The 23,247-nt window shown below is 38.0% G+C and overlaps 1 protein-coding gene across 2 annotated transcripts in view; it reads left to right on the forward strand.

The window, feature by feature from the left end:
- LOC148424099 (diacylglycerol kinase beta-like) overlaps positions 1 to 23,247 on the forward strand; it is a 101,100-nt gene that overhangs the window by 33,513 nt on the left and 44,340 nt on the right. For both annotated transcript variants that reach the window (XM_088415670.1, XM_088415671.1), the window contains 10 exons: positions 1,407 to 1,524; positions 1,620 to 1,708; positions 2,934 to 3,050; positions 4,197 to 4,295; positions 5,414 to 5,524; positions 5,620 to 5,693; positions 9,584 to 9,658; positions 12,763 to 12,848; positions 13,184 to 13,273; positions 14,191 to 14,351. In XM_088415670.1, coding sequence (XP_088271796.1) covers positions 1,407 to 1,524; positions 1,620 to 1,708; positions 2,934 to 3,050; positions 4,197 to 4,295; positions 5,414 to 5,524; positions 5,620 to 5,693; positions 9,584 to 9,658; positions 12,763 to 12,848; positions 13,184 to 13,273; positions 14,191 to 14,351 — 1,020 coding nt within the window. The remainder of the gene's footprint in view (positions 1 to 1,406; positions 1,525 to 1,619; positions 1,709 to 2,933; positions 3,051 to 4,196; positions 4,296 to 5,413; positions 5,525 to 5,619; positions 5,694 to 9,583; positions 9,659 to 12,762; positions 12,849 to 13,183; positions 13,274 to 14,190; positions 14,352 to 23,247) is intronic.

A 23,247-nucleotide genomic window follows, 5' to 3' on the forward strand; every position in this document is an offset into this window, starting at 1 on the left:
AAAAATGTGGTGAATGAAGGTAGACAAGAATTAAGACCAGCTAAAAACAGGTCTAGGTTGTGGCGCAGGTAGTGTAATGTAATTTTGTTGGATTTGAATGAGCCACAGACAATTACATTCTTAGCTCCACAGATGGATTTAGTAGATAATTCATTCATAAATATGACAACAGCATGCATTATCTGAGTCACCATGGAAATCAATTAATTTCATGAATTGTTATCATCTTTTATATGTAACGCATTCCTACCTGTCCCCACCTACCAAAAGTAGCTAACAAGCGATTTAAATGAAATTGAAAGATAAATTAAGACCTGTAAATATTTGCTCTAATTCATCTCTTTTTAATCGTTTAACATTTCTGAGTAAAACCCCTCAATCAAAGCTCTTTTAGATACGCTGTAATATTGTGGTCGATCAAAAGATTGATGTACAACAAAAAAAAACTGGCTTCAACCTATTGAACCTGAGTTTGGATTTTTGTTCAAATACACATGGGTGAGGTGTAAAGGGCTTCATCTTTTTTAGGTTAGCTGTTCCAGAGTATGAAACTAATTCCAACACAATTCATGTGCATCTGATTACCAGTAATAAAATTTGGGGGAGGTGGACAGTAAGATAAATGTAGTGGCGTGTCCACATTTGCAAATACATTTCAAACAATAAATTGTCAGATTTACACGTTTAAATCCATACCAATATGTTTCATAGACTGTGTATTTCCAAGTTGGTTATTTCATTCTTTTATAATAAAATGGTATTTCAAGTCTAAACTCAACATTGTTTGATCATGTACAGATTAGACTTTAATTCAACGTCCGGGCCGCTAGAAGTCGTGAATCCGCATAATGGAAAAAAAAATCTGTGATGTAGCAAATCCGGGATAGTGGAACCGCTAAGTAGTAAGGGTTCACTGTATTACAGTATTTTCCACTGTGAAATGTCGTTGAGTTTGTCACCCAATATCAAATATATACAGTGCGAGCTGTCAACTGAGACCCAAAATTAGGATGAATTGGGTTTGAAATGACTGAAAATAACATGCCGACTGCTAATTGATCAAATTTGCATAAGTAAATAATGTGCTTGGTTCTAAGTAAGCTTCATTTTTTCTTTGGTTTGCACTGAGCAAGTAACTGTTTTTGCTATGTCTTGGGTGAATTTCTTTAAATTATTGTTTTCTTATTTATTTTAGTGTAATATTATTATTATTTGTAAGTATCAACCCTTGAAGCCTTGTTTATATATTAAAAGAAGGGCAGTATACATGTTTGACCAAACATGATGAATAATCATGGTTAATAATCGTGACTTCATTGTTGCCCAAAATAATCGTGATTATTATTTTGGCCATTATCGTGTAAAAAAAACAAAACAAAAAAAAACATTTTGATCTTTTCATCTAGAATGTTCAGGAGGACGGCCAGCACGTGTGGCGCCTCAAGCACTTCAACAAACCGGCCTACTGTAACTTTTGTCACACCATGTTGCTGGGTGTGCGCAAGCAGGGCCTCTGCTGCTCCTGTGAGTGGGTAGCCACGACCATGTTAACAAACATAAAACCTACATGTATGTTGTCACTAAAATATGTGTGTGTGTGTGTGTTTTTTTATGGACAGTATGCAAATACACGGTGCACGAGCGCTGTGTGTCCAAAGACATCGCCGCCTGCATCAGCACCTACGCCAAGTCTCGCAGGCACACAAACGTGAGCGCACATACAAATACTCTTACAATGATGCTAGACTTCTTTGCCATGACGTCACACATACTGTACATTAATTCCGGGTAGCAAGAGGCTGAGCTTTCTTCAGTGGAACCACCAGTAAACAAACCCATGTACCGTAGGACAGGGTTTCTCAATCGGTTTTAGGAAAGCAAATTTTCCAAGGACCTCCATTGCAAATGTTTGCGGGAACAAAGTAAAAAACAAAAACAAAAAAACCCATAATTTAAACCAAGCATAAGTGCCCTTTTTATTCACCCACAGATTCGATTTGACAGCAAATATATTTGTTACTTTTCAGCCATACTAAGGTTTAGAAAATAAAAATTGCAAATTGCACACCTCCTTATAACAAAGCGGGTCAATTTCCTCCTACCTTTCAGCCCTACTAAGGTTTAGAAAATAAAAATTGCAAATTGCACGCCTCCTTATAACAAAGCGGGTCAATTTCCTCCTACTTTGAAGCCATACTAAGGTTTGGAAAATAAAAATTGCAAATTGCACGCCTCCTTATAACAAAGCCACTTATTTAGTCAAAAACAACATTATAAAATAAAATGCCGCTTTTGCTTTAGCAAAACACATTTTGACAAATTTTAAAAGTTACCTTTTAAAAAAATACATTAAACTGGTTGAATTAATTGCTTTATTGATGAGTCATGACTAAATTGACAATTTAATATAAAATAAAATGAACACAAATATTTTATGATTTTTAAATTTATAACAAATTATTTCACAGGCCCCTACAGTCAGGCCAAGGACCCCAAGGGGTCTGCGGAACCCACTTTGAGTACCACTGCTGTAGGAAGTGCAAAATATGACAACAGAGTGTCATTTTACTGAGACATTGAGAAAACAGTAAATGTGTTGAATGGCGATTCGATTGGATTAGATTTTTTTGTGGATACAGAAAATACGAACAGAACAGTTTTTTACATTCCTCCAAGAAAATGGCATCCACATGCTACAATAATGGAGATTTGGTTCCTAGTAAGTCCCTTTCAAAATAGCTACGATGTCTTGCCATCATTTACAATAGTCACTCACCTCTCACTTTTTGGTTCAGATCAACGGTTGTCAATGACTTTTTTGCCACCCGGAAGGTCATTGATACCTCTTGTTTGTACACATTATGAAAAAGTCTGCGATAAATTTGACTTTTTGTTGTACGTGTACGCGCGTGCCCGTGCGTGTGTGTTGGCAGGCTATGCAGCACGTGTGGATGGAAGGCAACTCCCCTACCAAGTGTGACCGATGTCACCGGAGCATCAAGTGTTACCAAGGCCTGACAGGCCTCCACTGTGTTTGGTGCCAAATCACTGTGAGTAATGATGGATGAATGGGTGAATGCAGAGATGGATTTTACAGCAGTGTTACCCCACTGTTCAAAATGAAATCCCTCAAGTCACTTTGACATAATTCTTTGGCAGTATCGTTACAGAGGAATGTGCCAATGAAATGCCTCAATTCACTTCAATGTAGCCCCTTGGCATAATTTACTCAAGTTAAAACTGTTATTCAATCTAGATTTTAGATTCTTTTAGGTAAGCAAATTTTACCAGATCTGACGTTCGCAGCCAGCTTTATTTAGATGATGTTTTGTGACATGGGATGATTTATAATTCATAGATGTGCATTTTCTAAGGTTAATAGCTTGAATTTATTATTGTTTGAAACCATTTGAATTTAAAGGTGTTTCTTTACCTTTGACCCGTACTCAGCTCAGCAGATCCTACATATGCTCGTTCCTTACAAATATGGTATAATTTGGACGAGAATCAAATTGTCTTTCCAATGATACAGGATTTATTGAAAGGGAACATCGGAACAACAAAGAAACAATCTAACACACTCAAACAAATTTGCCTACGTTCAGTGCGGGGCTTACATGTAATACTACTTTCATCCACTAGATTACCTCACTGACTTTCTAACACACTCAAACAAATTTGCCTACGTTCAGTGCGGGGCTTACATGTAATACTACTTTCATCCACTAGATGACCTCACTGACTTGCTTATACGTCAATGATATGCTATAGAACTGACGGAAAATGATGTCACATCACTTTTCTCAAGATTTTTGTCATACGCAAGTGATATTACATATTTATTGTACTTAACCTTTACAGTTTTTGTATTTAGTGTATCAATACATAATAAACTGTGTATTATTTATGTCTGTATGTTGTTTCTAAGCTTGCATGCATGCTTGTATTCATCATCCTCCAAAATGTGTATGTTAGCTTAATTACGTTCCCTTAATTGGCCACAAGTGTAAATGTGAATGTCTTTGATTGTATGTCCTCTTCGAATGACGGGCAAATGACTGGTCTTGCCCAAAGTCAGCTGGGATAGGATTATGAGGACAAGTACTATGCATTAAAAAAAAAAAAAAAAAAACCTGATTGGATGTCCACTGTTTTCACTTTTGCTTAGCTTATGTGTATTGTACTCTCCTCCATAGCTTCATAACAAATGTGCATCCCATGTGAAGCCAGAGTGTGACGGAGGAGCCTTGAGAGACCATACTTTGCTGCCTTCCTATATTTATCCTGTTGTTCTGGTGAGTCATATACAACACTATATATTGTATGTAGCACATTACAATGGAAAATGCTGTACATTAATGTAAATGTGCTTCTGCAATACAAATGTAACTCTTTTTAAGGCTTTTGCTACACCTTAACCAAGAATGCCAATAATTTGGGAAGACACTGTACTTAGATTTTTTTTACTGTTATTTTCTAACCCGATTAAAAAAAAAAAAACACCCAAAAAAGGGATGATCCATAGAATTTGCTGATTCATCCCATCGACAACGCATTGCTCATTTGTTTTTGAAAAAGAATGCGTGTCACCTTTGCGTGTAAACAGCAGGTGCACATGCCAGTCGGAGTGTCACGCTGTCACTCTTCTTAACATGTCGTGTCTGATATACAGTTCAGCAAGCACCTGGCTTCATTTCAGATTTCCAAGTTGATTCAGTTTTGGGTCTACGGCTCTCTGGAAAAAAATAAAATCAGCCATCTCTGGGCTCATTGTGCCTCTGATTTGATATTCCAGAAACCATAGTAGCTGAGGAAAAAAAAACAAAAAACAACTAATCAGAGATAGAAGTTGTGACCTCAGTCATGCGTTCTCATTCTAAAATGTCTTCAGGGATGTGAGAATGGTTGTTGTCTCAGATGTCCTGCGATTGGCTGGTGCCCTAAAGTCACACCAGTGACCACAATGAAGATAGATGATGTAGAACACAGGTGTCAAACTCAATGCCCGGGGGCCAGATCCGGCCTGTCACATCACGATTTGATTTGACTTCAGATTTTTGGCTAAAATACTGCACTTGCAAGTTGCCTAAAACACACACACACACACACACACGCACACACACACACGCACACACACACACACACACACACACACACACACACACACAATTTTTATGTTCCTGATCTGTCTTTTGAAAAGTTTTTACCAGTCTCTGATTTCGAAACTACGTATGTGTGTGACAAACACACGTTTCCGGCCCTCTGACACAAACTAGAACTACAATTCGGCCCACGATAAAAATGAGTTTGACACGCCTGATGTAGAAAAAGACAGATAGATGATTTTTTTTTTTCTAAGATCTAAAGATTCACATCATTCCACTCGTCTCATATGAACCGGTCTTGTCTGAAGGACCGCCAGTCTGTGGTGAAACGCGGCGAGGGTGAGTCGCCTCCCTGCACCAGTCCGGACGACATCAACCAGATGTTCAAATTCTCCCCTGGAGACGGACAAGCGCTGCAGGTAATTCACCTTTCAGGCCGAGTTTCCAATCAAACGCAAAACCGGCCCTATAGGGTAAAAAAAATGATGTTATGGATTCGACTTCCTGTCTACAGATCTCGCCCTTCCCAGGCACTCACCCTCTGCTTGTGCTGGTTAATCCCAAAAGCGGTGGAAGACAAGGGGAACGGTAAGATTGCTTTTTTATGCTTGTCATACCTTGTGTAAATTCTGCATTAAGAAGCTTACTAAGAGGTGCACTTACTAGTCAATAATTTACATACAGTAATTGTTTTCTGTACGTAACTGTGTTGCATCAGTCGGTATTTACTGTATTGCTTGGGTGGGCATAGAGAACACGCATGAGTGGACGTATGTCATTCACCACACAAAGTTCACTCAATCCGTTGTGTAACCCCACAAAGGTCACAGGAGACTGGCATGTGGATATGACTGAGCTCATTATCTTGAGGACAGTTTGAGAGGGCAAAGCTCAATGTACAGTGCATCCGGAAAGTATTCACAGCTTTTCACATTTTCCACATTTTGTCATTTTACAGCTTCATTCCAAACTATTCATTTAATCTCCTACCTCAAGTTTATACACACAATACCCCATGATGACTGTGATTTTCTTAAAATATAATAGAAAAGGATAGTCTTTAAATAATAAAGTATTCATATCCTTTGCTTAATATTGTGTTGATCCACCTTTGGCAGCAATTGCAGCCTCAAGACTTTTTGAACATGATGCCACACGCTTAGCACAGTTATCTGAGGCAGTTCTTTAATCTTTGTAGTACAGTGGGCCCCCGTGTTACGAGATTAATCCGTTCCGCAGTTGGGCTCGTAAGGCAAATTCATCGTATGGTGGGCAATTCAAACCTATATTAAATAGCGTTTAGAACCCCAGGTAAAACCATCAAAATTGTACATACATAATAAAAATTGTATAGTAAATGCTACGTATATATAATATGCATGTAGACAATCGTAAAACATCATTACAAAAAAATATATACCTTTATTTACCTTTGAGTGGCGCTTGTTATACCCATATTCCCTAGCAAGGGTAGCCTAGGCTAGGCTAGCTTTGTATTTCTTGATTATCTCCAGCTTCGTTTCCATATAAATATATATATCATCTTCTTACTGCTCTCTTTAACATCACTAGCAATCTTGGGACCCATGGCTAACCCATTCAAGGTTGAATGAAGCAGTAAAAATGCACTATAAATAAGGTTTTGTAACCACTCACGACAGAACAAAGCTTTACCATTCCGCCATTTTGAAGCGAATGAGGCTGACCAATAGCAGACCAGCATCTCCGTGAGGATACGCCAACCAATAGCAGACCAGCAATGTAGTGACGCGTTGCATGGAGGCATTGACGGCAACAGAAAATAAGTGCAATTACCTCAAGATGCCTGCAGATGGAGACAAAACAACACAAATACAGTCAACCCCCTAGGGTTATGACAGTTGGTTTTGTCGAAAAGCAGGGAAAATACCTTAAAGAGGGGACGAAAAAACTCAGTATTCCACATCGTAACATGAAAAAAACGTAAGCCAGGGATGCTGTAACCCAAGGATCCACTGTATTTCGCTCCCCTCTCTCCAAGAGGAACTCTGGAGCTCTAACAGAGTGACCACTGAGTTCTTGGTCACCAACCTGACTAAGGCCCTTCTCCCTCGATCGCTTTTAGATTCAAGGAAGAGTCCCGGTGTTTACAACTGTCTTCTATTCATAAATAATGGAAGAAGAATAACTGTGCTCATTGGGACCTTCAATCTTTCTGTATCCTTCCCCAGATTTGTGCCTCAGGACAATCCTGTCTTACGGGTTTACAGACCATTACTTTGACTTTGTGCTTGGTGTTTGTGCTCTGACATGCACAGTCAACTCTGCGAATGTGTATGCCTTTCCAAATCATTTCCAATCAACTGAATCTACCGCAGGTGGACTCTCAACTGTAGAAAAATCTCAAGGATAATCAGTGGAAAAATAATGCACCTGAGCTCAATTCTGAGCTAAAGGCTGTGAATACTTATGTAAATGAGATTTCTTGGTTTTCTATTATTAATAAATTCAAAAAATACCAACAAAAAGGTCAGAGATAGAGATTGATTTAATAAAAATGGATCATATTGATGATCATTGTGCTGTCCACCATTTCATTGTTGTAGTTGTTAATTTTTGCCCCTATTGAAAATCCTGTTTTTTTTTTTTTTTTTTTTTTTGTATCAATACCATTTTAGCTTTCTCCAAACACGACTTGTGACTGGGTGCAGAATATATATTTTGATTGTATGTTGTCATGATTAACATGTCCCTCTGTCATAGTGAAATAATACGATATCAATTGACATTAAAACCTTGAAAAAGACACACACAAACACACACACGCATACACTGAAATATGTTGGTAAGATCCACAAAATCCAAAAAAGGCCTTCTTGTCAGTTAGCTCACTTTTCCATTCCTGCTTGCTGTCTAACCTCAGTTGCTCAACAGTCCAGGGTCTTTGTTGTCATATTTTGTATTTTATGAGTGATGGGCAAAGTACACAGATTGTTTACTTGAGTAAAAGTAAAGCTACACTATGTAAAAAAAAATGACTTGAGTAAAAGTGAAAGTGCTGATCACAAAATCTACTCAAGTACAAGTACAGGCTGTGAAATGTACTTGAAAGTATATTAACAAGGAAAAAGTAGTTTTTTAGTGATCCAAAGATCATAATTCAAATATATATATATTTTTTTTCCTACACGTTTGATCTTGCTGGCCGCATTGAAAAAAATCTATTCCCAAGTGTGCCGGACAAATAAATCCATGGTGAATATTTATATAACTTTCTAACAGCAAGTTCAAATGTATTATTATTTTTTTAATACTGTCCAAAATATTATAAGCATAACATCTCTTTGAATATTAATAAAAAAAAAAACAACAACATAACAATTAATCCTAAAACATTTCAAGTTGTTCATTCATGTAGGAATTCAGCTCATTTTATACTTTACTTTACAAAACCATCTCGGGACTCGATTATCCCAATAAATTACATCGTCCCATTCAAAGCAAATACGTTTGTGTAAAGTTGCGCACTGTGAAACATCCATCCATCCATCCATCCATCCATCCATCCATCCATCCATCCATCCATCCATCCATCCATTCATTATCTGTAGCTGTTAATCCTCACTAGGGTCAACTCTTTGCTGGTGCCTATTCTAGTTGTCCACTGGGAGTAGATGGGGAACTGGTTGCCAGCAAATCATAGGGCACACAGTGACGAACAACATTTCACATAGCCAATCACAGCTAAGGACAATTTAGAGTGTCCAATACACATGCCATGCATGGTTCTGGATTATGGAAGAAAGCCGGGAGAATGCAAACTCCAACATTACACACTATAAAAATTCTTAAAGAAACATATCTAGCAACACTTGGGGAGTTAGCTCTCTTCTTACACACACATACTACTTAACAAGCTAACACTTTAGCAACTGTTATTACTGTGTAGAGGGACCGAATCTGAACCGAACTTGAACAGACGCACTCTATCACCGTTCTGACACACAAACGTTACACAAGCATGTTGACATGTACTTACAAATATTTTCCCGACTTTTCCACAAATGAGGCGGTGAACTGTACTACAGTAGGCTATAGCAATCTTCTAACTGAAGATGTGTAGCCCCTCAGGCATATAAATGACCACAAGGTGGTACTAATGGACTATGTAACGTCTGCATACAACTATTATTCATCTAGTAAATGTAAAACAGAATGAATCAAATTATTTAAATGAAACAAAGTTTCAGCACAGTCAAAAAAAAAAAGAACAAGCCCTTTTTTTTCAAACTAGGAAGCAGAAAGTACGGTATTTGTGTTTTAAATGTACTGAGTAAAAGCAAAAAGTCGTCAGAAAAAGACACTTTAAAAAGTACAAAGTACAGGCAAATTTTACTTAAGCACAGAAACAAACTACTTCCCATCACTGTTTATAATGCACAATAAATATTCAACTGGAGAACTGGCTATTGATAATTGTTTGCTTTTTCTTTCTTCAGTGTTCTCAGGAAGTTCCGGTACCTTCTAAACCCACGGCAGGTGCATAGTTTGGACCAAGGTGGGCCAGCACTCAGGTAAATGCTATTGATGTGATGACATAAATTATCAAAAAAACTCACTCTCCTTGATCAGTTATAATAATTGATTTTAGATCATTAAAAGTATTTGAAAGACATTCACTAGCCACAATGTTAAGTACACAATCCAACAGATGTCGGTTGTCTATAGAATTGAATTGTCTCCCAAAGGAGGCAGTGTTGCCATAGTGCCATAGCAACAGGCTCAGCTGGCAGCGAGGTGAAAGGAAGATTGGTTTTGGCAGACTAACACATGCTTGGTTTAAACTGCCGCTCATAAAAATCCCAAAGCAGAACAGACGATCAGAATTGTGTGGATTAATGGACATTTCACTGTGACATCTACAATTGAAGTGATTCACTGTCACAAACTTCAACCTACAACGCCTGCGCTATGAATCCCAGTAACGCCACAGATCTCAATTTCATCTGGATCGATATGACAAGATGCAACATAAACAAAACAAGAAAGCACAATCTTTTCAGGGTTTGACAGAGGAATGTGTATGTTGTATGGTATTTGCTATGTTACAGTAAATTCAAATTCACATTTACAGTACAGTATAGTATAGTATAGTTTACTATAGTATAGTATAGTATAGTATAGTGCAGCACAGTACAGTACATTGCAGTACAGTTATGTACAGTATAGAATATGGGCTCATAACTGAGTTTCCTGTCATTTTTTTCATATTAAGAACTACAGTTAGAAAATGTAAAAACAAATAATAAAATTCAGAGAGGCTTTGCTATTGTTTATCAAGTCAATTAACCCCTGGGGGCAATCTTGACCCAACTCGGGTTTTTAAATGTCATTGGTGTGATAACAAAAGAAAAGCATCCCTAAAAAAACACCAGGGTGTTCAAATATTGCATAGCTATGTCGACTTTCAGAGGTACATCCTGCAGTTGTAAAATTCAGCCCATGTCAGGCTCATTTACTGCTATTGGAAATTGGAAATACATTGGACCCCCGCCATACGAAATGAATCCCTTCCGGAGTTGGGATCATTAAGGCAAAATCGTCGTAATGCGTATAAAACCCCAGGTAAAAACATAAAAATTGTATATACATATTAAAAATTAGTAATAAAATGGTATAGTAAGTGCTACTTATTTATAATATACATGTATATAATTAAATAACATCATTAATAAAAAATATATGAAGGAACAATGAAATTTTATTTACTTATAAAGCGGGAAAAATGTCGTATAGAGGGGACGAAAAAACTTTGTTTTCCACTTCGTAACGTGAAAAAAACATAAGCCAGGGACGCTGTAACCCGGGGGTCCACTCTCTTGTCAATTTTGGATAATTATTTATCATGCATTTCCCTTGGATTTTTGTATTATTCCTTTCAACAGCGACTCATGGACAGAGTGCAATAGAGATAGAAATTTTTATGTCCGGGGGTGGTACCAGCGGGCAACTTATGACATTTGCAAGCCTTTCAATGACTTCATTGTGTGGCTTAGCCTGTCTCCCAGAATGCAAAGTGCTTGATATGCATTGTGGAACTTCCCATTGACAAAAAAATGCTTCGATCCAAAAACTAAAGGAAAGCTTTTATTTTGCTGTAGGGAAACGTTTTATTTCATGCAATGCATTATTCCAAGGAAATCCAAATTAAAAATATTTTGTATCAAATAACACTCTGCACATTTTTCTTTATTTTTAGTTTTTTTTAATATATATATTGAGCATTCATAAATTGGGAAAATTGTACATTTTCTTTCTTTTTTTTAATCGTGAAAAATAAAATAAACTTACTTTTTTTTTTACCTATTTCGAAATAAATACAAACGGGAGGAATTTCACTGGGAAACACATCAAATGAAATTTGATTTTTTTTTTTTTAATCCTATATGCATACTGATTTACTAATGCGGACATTAATGGTCCGCTGAGTGCCAGATGGCTGGGTTGAGTGAAAGGTGTCTTTGGCCACGTGCAGCTGCCAGAGATGAAAGCCTCTATCGACACCTTTGTCCCGATTCACATGAAAGGTCCCTTTGAAGGTCACATGTGTGCCCTGTGGTCACAGGAAGCACAGAAGATGGTGGTGAAGGTGGAGTAAGCATATGTGGATGGACGGTCTCTCTTTATCACATGCCGAGGATTTCAAAGTGGACGATCTCTAAATATTTTCTAGGACAATCTGATCAATTCCAGTGGAAAGCAAGATGGAAAATGTTACTGTCTACTTTCCATGGGATTTGTCTGATTTTGTCAGAATTGATTAGGTATTGAGGGTAATATAATGGAAAGCTATCATATTTCACTTTAAACATGCAAAAAGCATTCAAAATAAATAGCTTTATTTTTCAGTAACTTAATTTAATGCCAGCCATTGTCAGCCTTTCCTTGAGACTATTGTGTGAAAAATTAAAAACATTTATTAAGGGTTGAATGTCTTTATTCCTAAAATACATAATTTGCATTGATTGTGTTTCAATCGCTTCATTTTCCTTATACATAATTCAAGGAACAGAATATCTAAAGCGTCCAAAGCTTCTTAATTTACCACGCAATTGCTCGTAATGTGATAAATTTAGAAAGTTGCAGGGCTTAAAATACCACCACACTTGCCAATGCTCTCAGATTGCAACTCCCAATTTTCAACCTCGTCCCATTGTATCTCCTTATCTGTCTTTTCTCTGTTGTTTTCTCTGTTGAGTTCACAAGACTTCTGATTTAAACTACAAGACTCAACAGTCATTGACATTTTACAAACATTCAAAACCAAAGTACATCAGCATCCCCGTCCTAAGACTGTCAACAGCAAGTGGTAAAATCCCTGCTGAAATTTAGACTCATGGGAGCTCATAAAACATATTTCTGGAAAGAAACATTTTGACTTGACTTTCCCTCCAACTGGAAATTGGTTTTATGCAATGTGAATATTCAGTACTGTACCCTCTAACCCCTAGTCACTACCATAGCGACATTTTAGCGCCTACATAACATGAGTGGCGTTATCATCACTGCTCAGAATTTTGTTCACGGGTGTGCCAACTTGGACTAATACGAATTCATCAATGCAGTCTTGACGCCAGTGACGCTAACGGAACACGTGTTGTCACGCATGTCTTCTCAGGCTCAACTTTTTTCATGACGTCCCTGATTTCCGAGTGCTTGCGTGCGGTGGGGACGGCACCGTTGGTTGGATCCTAGACTGTATAGGTATTTGTACGACATCAATTAACATGGTCTATTATTTATGCTAATTGCAAAACTGTCCATTGTTGGCATTAGCGTCCAACTTGATTTCTTCCCTCAGAATTTCTTGCCTCACAATGATAATGTATTTTGGCAAAAATTCAACCATGGACGGCATCATGCACACTGGTGTCACAAAAATGTTTATAATAGAAAACCTATGTGATTGTCATGAACAATATTAATGCCTCATTGAAAACCTTGAAACTGTTTCAAAGGAAAAAAAAACAGACTGTCCTTTTATCATTTCTGTTCAGTTGTTATTGAGCAAATGTGACAATAGAAATATGTTTCTGCAGACAAGGCCAACTTCACCCGACACCCTCCAGTGGCCATCTTGCCACTGGGGACAGGCAACGACCTGGCACGCTGCCTCCGCTGGGGGGGAGGTAAGACCCCCACGTGCTATACTACACTGACAAAGTTAATATTTAACAGTACCGACTAGACAGTATTAGTGTTACTCCTGCCTGCAAATGTTGTATACAAAATTCTATATGGTACATGGTGAAATGCATTCACATGATGGCCACGAAGATTATATTGTGCATTATGTATCATTAGAAAAAAAAAGGCTATTAAGAAGTTAAATGGAAAAAACTTAGCTTGAATTATGAGTTTTCACTCAAGGATTGTAGGAAACATATACATACATATACACACATTGGTTGGCCCTCATATATATAAATATATATATATATATATATATATATATATATATATATATATATATAAAACATGTTTTATAACATGTTTTTGTAATTTTAATTTGTTAATTTTTAATGGTAAAGAAATAAAATTATGTTTTTAAACTGTGATTTGTAATTTAGCAAACAATCTTGTTAAAACTTGCCAGCTCTTGGTGGACTTAATAAAACTTCGTGGACTAGTAACTTTAAATTGCCTTTTATTTTTAAGTTTTGAATGTATCATGTATAGTGATATTGTCAAACTTAATTCAAAACGTTTTCAAAACGTGAGTTTTAATTGCTGATGCGGGTTTATTGATGTTTAAATGCACCGGAAAATAGCCTGTGTTGCACTCAATTGAGTGATACAAGTCCCAGTAATGCGTACATGTGCGTCCTTATATGATATCTCTAGCCGCGGGGTATTTATTCAAGTCGGGAGTTGGTCATCCCTGAAGACGTAAGTGTCAAACGCACGAACTCCTCTACAATGAAATCATATTTGCAGCCAGAAATTTTTCATAACAGGGGTCTTTTATTTCACACACACACACACACACACAAAACATGTGTGCTTTTCCATTCTGCTTCTGTATTATATGCTCCTATGCTTTCAGGGTACGAGGGGGGCAGCTTACTAAAATTCCTACGCGACATTGAACACAGTATTGAGGTGGTGCTGGACCGCTGGAACATTGACATAGTGCCCCATGATAAGGAAGAGAAGGGTGACCCTGTACCCTACCACATCGTGAACAACTACTTTTCTATTGGAGTGGTAAGAACATTTCACTAACGTCGTATTTATTGCAGTGATTTTCTGGTGACCATTTCCGTTCATATCTTGCCTCTCGCCAGTTTCTGTTTATGATGATTAATGATGATGAGCATTCATATACCATAGTAAGTGTACAATGTTGGTCAAATACACATTCATGTTTCAGGTACCTGAGTGAATTATAAATACTGTCCATTCCCCATGATCCTTATTTTTTTAACGTCAACATTCAATTGACTGTAGCTAAACAATGAGATACAAGTAACATCGTGTTATGGCATCAGCATGTTATGGTCATGGAATCTTAAAGCGTCCATGTCTCTAACCAAAAATGAAGTTCAGATGCTTCAAAGCGCTGTTCCCTTTAGGACAACTTCGTTGGTGGATTCAGTTGGTTGCCAGGTTACTGTTACCGAGCAACTCATCTTCTTATCGTCTCATGTTCCATTGGAGTTACTATCCAAAGGATTCAATCACGTTTTTTTATGGAGTTGACACACACATGCAGACAGACGCACAAACAAACAGGCATATACGCATACAAGACATGTGCATGCAAGCACACACACACACACACACACTTTGACACACACACACACACACACACACACATGTCTTTAGGATAGACAAATGCATATGTGTTGCCACACGTCAACAGTGAAGCATCACTATGGCAACCTAGCAGCTGTGCGGTCAACTCTCACTTAAATGAACCCCAGTTGTGGACTCCAAAAACAGTTATTGCTTAACCGACCTGCCAAGCCCGAATAACTAACTGAAAAACTCACACAATTACGAATTGGATATATATTTCAATATAATCTAATTCATGCTTGATAGCAGTTAACTAGCTGGTAAGATAGCTAATCAACAAGATAGCTGACTAGATGACTAAATGGTTAGATCACGGTTGCCTTCCACTGTATGCGTTTCATTTCGACATTTATAGCAAAGGGTATTTGTGATGTTTAACCCAACTTTAAGCTGAGTCATCAACATAACAGAGGAGTTTTAAGAGCCAGCCATCTGTTTGATTTTTTTTTTGTTCCTTATTTTTTAATTACATTCTGTGCATCTCCAGTGTCATAAATAACTGGGCAAATTAAAATAACTCTGTGATCGCATGTCGAGTTCATCATAGAACAACATATGATACAAATGCCAAAAGAGGACAACGTGTTCACCGGTAGAAGAGGATGCACTGTGGCGATGTTACACAACTGCACTCCTGCTGATGTCTGCATGCTTGCCAGACTGAACACATAACACACTTGTTGGTGTGAACTGTGTCTTCTGATTGCAGATTTTCCTATTTCATTTGATTTTTAACTTTCATTTCATGCTTGAATATATATTACCAAACGCAATCCACTAAACTAGTGGGACATTGTTGTTAGTTTACTTATAATATTGTAGAATTTCATAATCATTTTAATTTGGTAAATCTTTGCATGAAGGTAATTCACGAAGTGTATGAAATGCCAAGATAAGTCGCTCTACATGTTTTTTTTAATTTTTTTTAAGAATGTGCACAAGTACAAATAATAGGATTTCATTGATTACTTCAGTAAAATTATTAGGAAAGGGCCTTGGAAAAAGAAATTGAAAAAGCTATATTTCATGAATGATGCAATGGCAATGCAGTCAGCTCACTGGCTTGATACCATGTTTGAGCCCACATGTGTAAAAGTCACATGTGTGACATCATCGCACCGAGGGGTAGTCCCGTCTACAGACTGAAGATGGTTTTGCTCGAACAAATGCCAACAATGTGACATGAGAGCATAGTCCAAATGAATCAAACAATGAATGGAATCAGAAGAAACATCACCAGCTCACTCTACATATGGAAAGGCAACAAAGTGGCTGAATGACCTCATTTCCGATCCACCCGTGCTGTGCACCCAGCAGGGAACACTGATTACTTTAATATAGCCTACCGTATTTTCCGCACTATGAAATGCACCCAAAAGCCTTCAATTTTCTCAAAAGCTGACAGTGTGCCTCATAATCTGCTGCGCTTTATACGGTGCGTGAACTGCAAGTTTTCATTTTTGGGGGATGAAAAAATAACAACCTAAATGGGCCATTCATTGAAGGTGCGCCTTATAATCTGGTGTGCAATATAGTGTGGAAAATACGGTATATCTAGTTGCTTTAAAAAAAATAAAATCACTAGAGGGGGTCAAAAAGTCATCAAATCAAACAATGAATATGGACAAATAAAATAAATATGGGCATACCTTTGGAGACAATGAAAATAGAGAGACTATATAGACTATAGACTATACTGAAGCCATGTGAAACTCAGGGTAACAGATCGTGAAGCCGAGCGAGTGCAATGGCGACAGATGGCCACCTAAATGGACACCTGAGCAAACCAGCCACGGTGACTCAGTCCACCACGTCACCATAAGAGGCCCTGCAATCTGCTTTGCTAATCTTGTGCTTCAAGGTTTGGGTGCCATGGTGACATCAGGCGCAATCTGAGCGCTTCCACAGTTACAGTACATGACGCTAACTTGGCTACATGGTGTGAAGCATGTGGAGGGCTTGTCCAAGGCGATGGCAAATTGTGCTACTGCCTGTTTTTTATTGTCGTTGTCACGCTGTGAATCCAAACTTTTCTCCCCTTGAAAATCCTACTATTCACTTCAAAGATGATACAATGAATTAAAAGCACAGGTAGTAAATGCAGTTTCATAACAGCCTATTCAGCTAATTCGCTTGTTAATGAGACAGTTAGCTAGTTATCAGCTTGAAATATTTGTCGCAAGGCAGACTTGATTCTTGTCGCAAGAATCACTCTTGATCTGAAATACGGTGTTCTATATAGCAGAGGCATGCACTCAGGACTCATGACACAAAACAGGGGTTTTTACTCAACTGCTAAAGCCAAACCGCAACAAGGTTTTACATTATAGATGTGAAGTTTTTCACAAAATCAGGTATTTGTCAAAGAGATTAGTTTTGAATTTTGACAACAACAAAAAATTGAGGCACAGAGATGCCCGTTTTTGGATTTTGACAAAAACTACCACCATAAGGTCTTGGCTTACATTTCCCAGCAGCCAAAAGGTTAAATTATAATCAAAGTATATGAAAATAAGGGATTGATAGACGATGCCAAGGAGACATTGTCAAGGAGGTTTTGTCCGACTAGCTAGCCAGCGTGTCTCTGTGAAAGCTGCCTGTGAGTGAGCTAGAGTTCCTCGTCCCGAGTGTCATTTCATAAAAGATTTGGATAGATGGAAATAGTGACCGATAAAAGTCGAAAACACCATGATGTGGCTCTTACATGTGACATCTAACAGAAGCCAGATGCACGTACTGTCGTGTGGACTACCTACACAGCTCTACATTTATGTGACATGCATGCTCTTTCTTCCCTGATGTCGTCCAAACATCTGCCAATAATCCAAATGTAAATAATTATCAGATCGGTTTCTCTTTTTTTTTGTCTATTTCCACTTTTAATGCTTTCGTTCGTGCATTAAATCAATGTGTATCACTACAACGTTCAGTATTTTGGTGACATTAGCGAATGCCCCTTTCCACCAGTTTAGAGAATAACGAGTCAGGATTAAGTGTGAACGTGTGGAAAAGCCTTTGTTGTAGTAATTTATTCTAATGTAAATAATGTAATGTTGTAACCACACGTCAATGTAAGGCTCTTCATGCAATGTTTAATAAGTGATGACACCCCATGCACGTATGTCAGACAAATTAGTCAGTGACATGGTAGACGTACCACCACAAATTTCCACTTTCATGTTCATTTATTTGGGATGAAATGTAAATTAAACATGACGTTTAAAATATGAAACCTGAAGAAGAAAACGTGATTGTGATGGTCATTGTAAAGCCAGTCTCTCCGCCCCACAATGCAAGCAGTGCATATTTGGTGTGAGTTGTAAATCCTGCAATGTTGTTAGTTATTACGTTGAGAAAAAAAAATCTGTTTCAAACCATCAAAAAGTCCTCCAAATTTGATTTATGTGGCCAAACTTGATTCAACAAAAAGGTGGAGGCAATTAGGTTTGAGTTGAACTCAGCTTTCACATAACTGTGGTTGGTCACAGTTGCTTTGTGATTTAACAAGGGGTAGGTGGGGTAGGGAAAATGCTTTTTTATAGTGGGTCAAATTGGTTTATCCTCTTCCATTTCAAGTTGTCATTTTTACACGTCCAAAATGATGGTTTTACCCACGAGAAGTGGAAGTTATTTTTGAGTCAATGACTAAACAGCTTCAACTTAAATGGCCTATAACATGATAGTTTATGTTTTACACAGTGTAATACGTGCATTTAATTTACATTTGGCACATAACTTTTATGGTACCCATATTTCCAATCAGGAATAAAATGCCTCATTAGCAGAGACCGTGTGGCTGTCTTGCCCCCTTAATGACGTAGCTCAATGGCGGCGGGCCACATAATATGCATCCATCCATCATCTTGGCGGATAAATTATTTACTACTGATGCTAATTGTCCAGCTGTGTTCTCCCAAAAACACATTCTGGCCACTTCAGCATTTCTACAGTAAAACGGTGTACCTAATAAATTAAACACTGTTGTTTACTTGGTGCAAAATTGCTCCTCCGCCCTCTAAGCTCCGGAACCAAAACAAAATGTTTATTTTCTCCAACACAAGTGGTGCGGGAGGTGTAGGGGAGTTGCGAATTGTTCCTATCTTGCTCACTTCAAGCGCACTTGTGCGCACTGCAAGCCGTTTTCATCTGCACAAGTGGCACCAGTGTGAGAGCGCAGGATACGTAAAAAATGCTTAGAAATGCATCAATGAAGGAAAATAGGGCTTTAGGAGTGTCTAGGGTGAGAAATCAACATTGAAACATGTTTAAAAGTTACAAAAAGATGACTTTTAATGTCGGCTCCTTTAAGTTTTCTTTTCTACAATTACAACTCATTTTTTTACAATCATTTTTCCATGTACAGGTTACAATTTCTACAATCTTTTTTTTAGCTGCAAAAATATCAAATCATTTTTTAACGTCGACATACTTATTACATTTCCTTGATATGAATTCAAATTGTAATTATACAACTCGTACAGAGAGCGAGAGAGAGAGAGAGAGAGAGAGAGCATATTTCTTTCTTGCAAACTCGTCAGAAATCATCATTGCTAACACTTGAAGTTGAACCTTAAGCAACATGCGTGAGTTATTGGGGTGATGTGCACTTTGTGTGTATGTGTGTGCACATACTTACACTTGAGGTCAGAAGAGCATGTGCTGTAAAATGATCTTCCTGTTGGGTGTTTGGCAGGGGGCTTCTTGCCATTTCCGAATGTTTACCACAGCACTTTGTCTGATCGCTTGCCAACATGGTTTCGACTTTGCTGCACCTTTTACGACACGTACATGAGCACGTAATTTAAGTTCTCCATGCAAAAACATCCTAAAGTTTTACTCAGAGTGGTTGACAGGCAGGACATGAAGGCTACGGCAAAACCAAGATGTGCTAATCAACTTAGTAGTTAGAATTAAGAGCTAATCAACCCACAAATCAAATATTTTAAAAGCAGCTAGATTACATTTAGCAGTTAGTCGAACGGGTAGTGAATTAACTCTGGCTGCCTGATTGACTAAATACGTTAGCTAGCAGCTAAACATCCAACTGTGTGGATAACAGCAATCTACTGTAAGTAGCATGTTCTCCCATCTGAAAAGTCGTCCCTACATGTTTTTTTGACCTACAAGAATTCTGCCATTAATGTAAGTGTGCCACTTACGTACCTTCATCAAATGTTGGCAGGATGGCAGTGACCTTAAAATCAGAGCGACCATTATATTTCACACGTCTTTGTTGGTTGCACACATATTTCCAGATTATGCGTGGTCCCTGTGTCGAGACTCTGGATGAGAGCAAAAACTGTAGCAATTATCTTCTTTTTTTTTTTTTTTGCCTTTATTTTCTTCCCTATTTACAAATCACGCTTGCAGCCAGTTAAAACAGGGAAAAGGTGACTCAACCAAAAAGCATAGAAAATCTTGAAGTGATTAAGTTCGACCACATATATCTGATTATACAAACGGTGGATAAAGAACCTCGATCTACATACAAACAAAATCAAGGTCACCTGCAGACACACGGTACATCAGTGTCACCCACACTATTCATCATCATTGAAGGAATGCAATGGTAGGAAACCCAGGACACCACTGCCAGAGATATGTATAAAAGGGTCTGGAGTTTGCTGACACTTACCTGGAGGAGCCAAAATCGTTTTGGGAGATGTTCCTGTGGAATGATGAGTTCAAAGTGGACTGTTTTAGTAAAACACATCTCTGTTCTGCTCACTAAGGATGAAATGAAATCAAGCAAAGGAATATGGTCCCTATATGGTTAAACATGTAGGATGCTTATTAATTATTTTGAGGTTGCTTTGCTGCCTCTGGTACTAGATGCCTTAACTGTGTGCAGGACATCATGAAATCAGTAGAGTCAACAATAATATTGGAGTGCAATGTAGGGTTCAGTATCAGAAAGATGGGTCTCCATACGATGTCATGGGCCTTGACGGAAGGACAATGACCCAGTGCAAACTTAAAAAAAAAAAAACAGCTTAAAACAATGTGTTGGACGTCTGAAGTGGCCAGCAATGAGTCCAGATTTAAACCCCATAGAACACATCTGGTATGATTTCCGTACGACAGCTGGGAAGAGGCACCTTTCAAATCTGAGAGTACTACAGCAGTTGCTAAAAAATCACTGGGCCAAAATTCTGAGTGGCTAGCTCCCCCGACAAATAAACTAAATTGACCCTAGATAGCAGCTAATGGTCCAACCAATTAACTAAATCATTTGATAGCGACTATCTCTGTCCTATAAAACTAAAATTTTAAATTGGTACTTTATCGCGGATTGAAAATAATTTCCTCATGGTTGGTTTGGTATTTCTCTAGACAGACTTCAGCAACAACAAAATTACCATATGAAGTGGGTTGTGGGGCCACGTGTATGACCTGAGTGCTCTTGAGCAGAGTTCTTCTGGTCTTGAAGTCGTCAGGTGTCTCTCAGCATGGTTATTCATTACCGTCCATTATTCATAACCTGGCGTGGACTTGGCAGCTGCTGACTTCCTGTCACTGATACTTCCTCTGACCTTCAGCGAATGCCAGCAATACTCCAATGCATGCACGCACGTACACAAGCATGCAGACACTCATATCCACTTGCACATACAGTGATTTGTTTTTTGCGGATATGTCTGCACGCTACCTCAGCAAAGATTCTCATGGAACGTTTTACATATTTTGGGATTGCCATGTATAACTTGTTAGTTGTGTTTATCACCTAAAACCTAAAATGGGATCCAAAATGGGTCTTTTAGGTTACATTTTTAAATGAACCTAGAATTGATATTTAAACAGTCCTCTTCATCAAGCTGTTTACATTTGGTATGATACCAAGAAGATGGCTAATTTGAATCAGGTGCCTGACAGATGCATCGAAAACATGCACTATTGCGGCGCTCAAAGACTGGAGTTTGAGACCTAAGACCTTTACCGCCTCGTCATCAAAAACTAAAATCTGCGCTCCACGCATGCGGGAAGGAGGAGTGCTTGAGAGAGAGAGAGTCTACTGTCAATTGTCTGTCAATTTTTTAATAACACACCCTGGAGTGTGAATTTAGCTATACAGTAGTTTATAATGTATTTTGTACATTATGTTGTGACGTGATGGCCTTGTGAAAAGATGGATTCCCTCTGAATACTCACTGAAGACCCAGGTCTGAAACATACTACTGATACCGAACCTATGAGAACATGTTGAAAGCTTGAATTTGGGGCAAAAACCCATGAAATACTAAAAAGAGGTGGAGCAAGACTCTGGAAGTATCCACTAAGATTTAAAATGTGTAAGAATGTCATCAGTAGGTTGGAAGAGATACAGAGAGAGACTGGAGGAAGCCACAGAAAGGCTTAGATGTGTGGATGACTTGGATAATTTTCATTGATTGAACAGCTTTTGTCAATTTTGTCCTTCAGAAGGGTGGCAAGTTGTACAAAAGTACTCAACAATTTTATACATGTTTAAAAGTTTAAAGAAAGTCAAAGGACCTGTATTATGGATATTCAACTTTTTGGAGCGTTTAACCATGTTACATTGTTGATTTATAGCCTTTAAGTAGATGTTGCACTTCATAGTTAGAAACCTCTGTACCAAAAAACTCATTCTTGGTAAAACATTAAATCGTCAATGTGTCAAAGGTAAGATTTTATTATTTAATACGCATTTATTTTACCGTGGAAAGTTTACTTGCTTCATCAGAAAATTTGACCAGTAAACTTTATGTAAGTGGTCCCTCTACCGTAAAAGTTCAACACAATTTACTAAATGAACAAAACTCTTTTGATTTTGGTCTGGAATGGAAGATGGAATGCAAAAAATGCTTGTCTGTTTAACTGTATTAGTTACAGCAAGTCAGGGCTAATATATTGAACCAACTGATTCAAATAATAACCAAGGGTCAGACATTTGATGCCGTGCCGTGCTGCAACTCTACGTTTCTAATATCGTTTGGGTGAGGATCCAGCATGTCCAGATGTTAACTCGATTCTGTCAATGCATTCGTGCCACATTTATCCTATTTAAGTGTTTTTGGGATGTTTTGTTTCCAGCTGGCGCCCAGTGTGACGCTAGTGTTGCTAATTTCAAGCATGCTAGCTCACATGAAGATGTTTTTGTCTCCAACAATTTCTGTTTGTTTGTACCTTTTGCAAACACATGTAACACATTCTGTTTCAACAACATTAAAAAAAAGATTTCAATGAGACTAATAATAAATTGTAATATTAAATCTATTTAGGACCGAAAAAGTTGTTGCCAACAGCAACTGGAGGCATTGTTGAAAGTCTGTACTCACTTGCA

The sequence above is a fragment of the Hippichthys cyanospilos genome, chromosome 5, assembly GCF_059441005.1.
Source record: "Hippichthys cyanospilos isolate Australia breed blue-spotted pipefish chromosome 5, RoL_Hcya_1.0, whole genome shotgun sequence".
Lineage (NCBI taxonomy): Eukaryota > Metazoa > Chordata > Actinopteri > Syngnathiformes > Syngnathidae > Hippichthys > Hippichthys cyanospilos.